The 3,869-nt window shown below is 41.8% G+C and overlaps 1 protein-coding gene across 3 annotated transcripts; it reads right to left on the reverse strand.

The window, feature by feature from the left end:
• Positions 1 to 238: 238 nt before the first annotated feature.
• LOC149229123 (pentatricopeptide repeat-containing protein At2g22070-like) lies at positions 239 to 3,142 on the reverse strand. 3 transcript variants are annotated; one of them, XM_089378479.1, is made up of 2 exons: positions 2,464 to 2,669; positions 239 to 2,342 (listed from the first exon to the last, which is right to left on the reverse strand). In XM_089378479.1, exons 1-2 carry the CDS (start codon positions 2,528 to 2,530, stop codon positions 544 to 546), a joined length of 1,866 nt encoding a protein of 621 aa, XP_089234605.1. In that variant the 5' UTR covers positions 2,531 to 2,669; the 3' UTR covers positions 239 to 543. The 3 variants fall into 3 exon arrangements, with proteins under 3 accessions (XP_089234605.1, XP_089234606.1, XP_089234604.1); XM_089378480.1 differs by having other exon boundaries at positions 239 to 2,305; positions 2,464 to 2,601; XM_089378478.1 differs by having other exon boundaries at positions 239 to 3,142.
• Positions 3,143 to 3,869: the final 727 nt, after the last annotated feature.

A 3,869-nucleotide genomic window follows, 5' to 3' on the forward strand; every position in this document is an offset into this window, starting at 1 on the left:
TTTTGAAATGAAAATGAAGCTTCACACACGTTTTCCTGTTGGAAAACCCATGAGTCTAGCATACGCTGAAGTGCACAAGTGATCCGGGACTCCCAAAATTCTAGCATATATTGAGTAGAACTAAGAATTAGGACGCCAATCCACTGATCAAGACAACCCCTAAAGTTAAGAAAATTAGCTTCCTTGTCGTCGATCAAATCCCCAGTATATCATCTGATCAAACTAGTCAGTATGGGAGTTTTCAGTAACATCAGTGCACAAAGGAAGCTAATTGTCTTAACTTTAGGGGTTCCCTTCAACCCTGAGCATCCTTCATTATAAAGCATCAATATCTATGCTGCATGACTCTAGACTTTTTCACAACAAAGCACACAGTCCAGACCACCACATATCAGAAGGCAGAAATGTATTTTTCGTTGTGAAATATCATCTGATGAAAATGAATACCAGGACCATGCACATTTCTGTTTGGCACTGCAAACCAAAACTTTACAAGGCCTTCAGATTTACTGAGCTTGTTCACGTATATTGCTTTACTTGGCATCACCAATAATCATGACAAGAACACAACCCATCCTTGAAATGGTGGAAACGGCTGGAATCCCTGACGACTATTTCTCGTCGAACAATCTTGGAGATTAACTTAATAGCAGTGTGACAGTCACCACATACACGAAGATTATTTATCACACGAATAGGGGTTCCTTGGGGTGTGTTTATAAGACCAAAAGCAATGGCCAACTTCTCACTATGATGTCTGAGAATGTGTCCCTTATGCTCCTCATCCACATCAAAGAGGACAAAATTTGTGTCAGGCACATATCCTGCGTCTTTCAATTGCAGAGTGAGTTTCTCCAACATTGCATAGATCTCTGTTGTTTGTGGGTGGAATCTGTCTTCTACTCGGAAGGCATGCACTCTGTTCTTAAAGTCAATCCAGCTACATCCTGGCTTCTTTTTAACCCCTCTATCTTTCATCAATTTTCTAACTCTTGCCACTGCATCCCATTGTCCAGCTGCAGCATGGATGTTTGAAAGCAGTACATATGTTGCTGATGCTTGGGGTTCCCATTCCAGAAGACACTCTGCTGCATGTATTCCTAGCTTGATGTCGCCATGGATTCTGCAGGCACCAAGCAGTGCAGCCCATACACGGCCATCAGGTTCAACTGCCATTTTCCTGATGAAGTCCTCTGCCTCATTCAGGCGACCAGCACGACCAAGAAGGTCAATCATGCAAGCATAGTGGGCTGTTGTTGGGGTGATGCAGCGATCTCGATTCATGCAGTCAAAGTAGAATCGACCCTCATCTACCAGGCCTGCATGGCTGCACGCAGTCAGAACAACAAGGAACGTTATGTGATTTGGCTTCAAGCCTATCTGCTGCATTTGTTCAAAGAGTTGGAGGGCTTCCTTGCCAAACCCATGCTGGGCACACCCATCAATCAAAGAGTTCCATGAAACCACATCCCGCACAGGCATTTTATTGAAAATTTGACGTGCATCTCTTATGATGCCACATTTGGCATACATGGCAACAAGGGCGTTCTGTACAGGTATCTTTATCTCATACCCAATCCTAATTATGTGTCCATGGCCTTGCCTCCCATGTTCCAAAGCTGCAAGGCTAGCCCAACAACTGAGAACACTGGCCAACGTGTACTGATCGGGTTTCAAACCTGCCTCTCGCATTTGGCAAAACAACCCTAGGGCCTCCTCTGCCTGCCCTTGCTGAGCAAATCCTGAAATCATCGTATTCCAAGAAACTTCATTCCGTTGAGGCATTTTCTCAAACAGTAGGTGTGCAATCTCTATATTTCCATATTGGGAATAACCTGCAATCATTGTGTTCCAGCATAGCACGTCTCTAACAGGCATTTGATCGAAAACCTCGCGCGCATCATCTATGCTCCCGCATTTGGCATATGTATCAACAAGAGCACTGCCCACAAACATGTTGGACAGAAAGCCAATTCTTATAATATACGCATGAAGCTGCTTACCCTGTTCCACATCTAACAGCCCGGCAGAAGCGCTCAGAACGCTGGCAAAAGTAAAATGATTCGGCCGCACACCGGCACATATCAATTGCCAAAAGAGCCTTGAAGCCTCTTCACCGCAGCCTTGCTGTTCATACGCTGCGATAATTGTATTCCAAGACGTTACATCTCGCTCAGGCATTTCGTCAAACAGTTCGCGCGCAAAATCCAAACGTCTGAATTTCGCATAGCCCGCCATCATAGTATTCCAGGAGAATACATTTCGTACAGGCATTTCTTGAAACACTTCGCGCGCATCTTCGATCCTGCCACATTTGACATACATATTGACGAGGTGATTTTCTGCAAAAACACTCGGTTTGAAACCAGTTCCAGTCATTTGTCTGTGGATTCTTATGCCTTCGGGTAAAGCCCGTGATTTCGCACAGAATTGCAAAAGAGTAGCGTAGGTGTCGGAGTCTACCTGAATGTCTTGTTGCTCCAGAATGCCCACGGCTTCCTTCAGTTTTCCTTCGCTGCACAATCTGCATAAAGCGCCATCGATGGAGGAAGAGTTCAAGCTTCTGCTCTGCTGCTTACTTGAATCAATATGGTGTCTCACAAAAAGCTTGACAGTATCATACTTGTAGAGCTTTAAACTGTCCACGGTAAATTTGTACTCAAGGGTTGTTGCTTTTATTGCCTTAAGCACAGTGGCCAGTGCCACGTTATTGGGCATTACAACGGTCTATTCAATCAACCTCAGATAAAAATGGCAATGACAATTTTCGCACAGGTTCATCACCCCACAAGGAGCAACGGAAAAATTATTATAGGTAGGGGATTCCTCACTTCGATTAATGTCTTAGATTCCAAAAGAGCCTTGCAATAGTGATTAGAGCTTTAGGATAATTCAAGGGAGTCATGGAGCTCATCTCTCGTTGCAGTCTGGACTTTAGCCCGGCTGCCATGGCTTGTCCGCGTCCGTGTACTCCTTTTTCCATGCTACCCCTTTCAAAATATTTATACGTGGAGTATCTGAAGATCAGTGAGCTGTATGGAAAGGTAAATCTATGGGAAGTGATTATTTTTTGTTGGCTCAAATATTTAGCCAGATTCATCGGGACGAATCACTCAGATTTATTGGGAGGATCACTTTTTGTGAAGCTCAATTATAAAATCCAGCTAGATTCACCCGTAAGGATTATTTTTTGTATCAGTTCAATTAAGCAGATCCATTCCACGGAATCATTTTTAATTGGTTTAATTAGGCGGATCCACTTAAAAGGATAGCTTTTTGTCTATTAAACCTAATCCCTAGAGTGTTGAGAGAATTGAACCTGATTTCTCAATAGCAAGGACACTTTAACAATGAGGACTCAACCAATTGATCTAGCTCTTGGTGCTTAATTAAAGTGCTCTGTGTTAACATTAAGGGAACTTAATTTATTTTTTATTTAGTTTTGAAGTAAAGGTTCATGTATATAAAAATTGTTATAAGATATTACTTTAAAGGTTTACATGTTACGATATAGATCTACAAGTATAATTATCATATCTTTTTTTGTTATGTATTTATGTTTCATGGGTTTTGTACATCCTGTGCCACAAATTTAAGTCATCACTGCCACTGTGATAGTTGCTACAAAACCATAAACTATAGTTGCAAGGTTCTCATGAATTCAAATAGTTGCTACAAAATTGGTAATGTCACCATAGAACACATTTTAGTTAGTGATTAATGGGTATAAGATAGTTACTTGGTTTGAAGTGTTTGATTGAAGATATTGCTTGCTTTCTGGTCTATATACGTAAGGCACCCTTTCAAGTCTTGCTAAGGAGACAAATTGTTTGGGTTTTAAATACAAGCCTTTATTGTGTGCATTTTAT

The sequence above is a fragment of the Pinus tabuliformis genome, chromosome J, assembly GCF_031772625.1.
Source record: "Pinus tabuliformis cultivar Carrire ecotype Pingquan chromosome J, CPIR1, whole genome shotgun sequence".
Lineage (NCBI taxonomy): Eukaryota > Viridiplantae > Streptophyta > Pinopsida > Pinales > Pinaceae > Pinus > Pinus tabuliformis.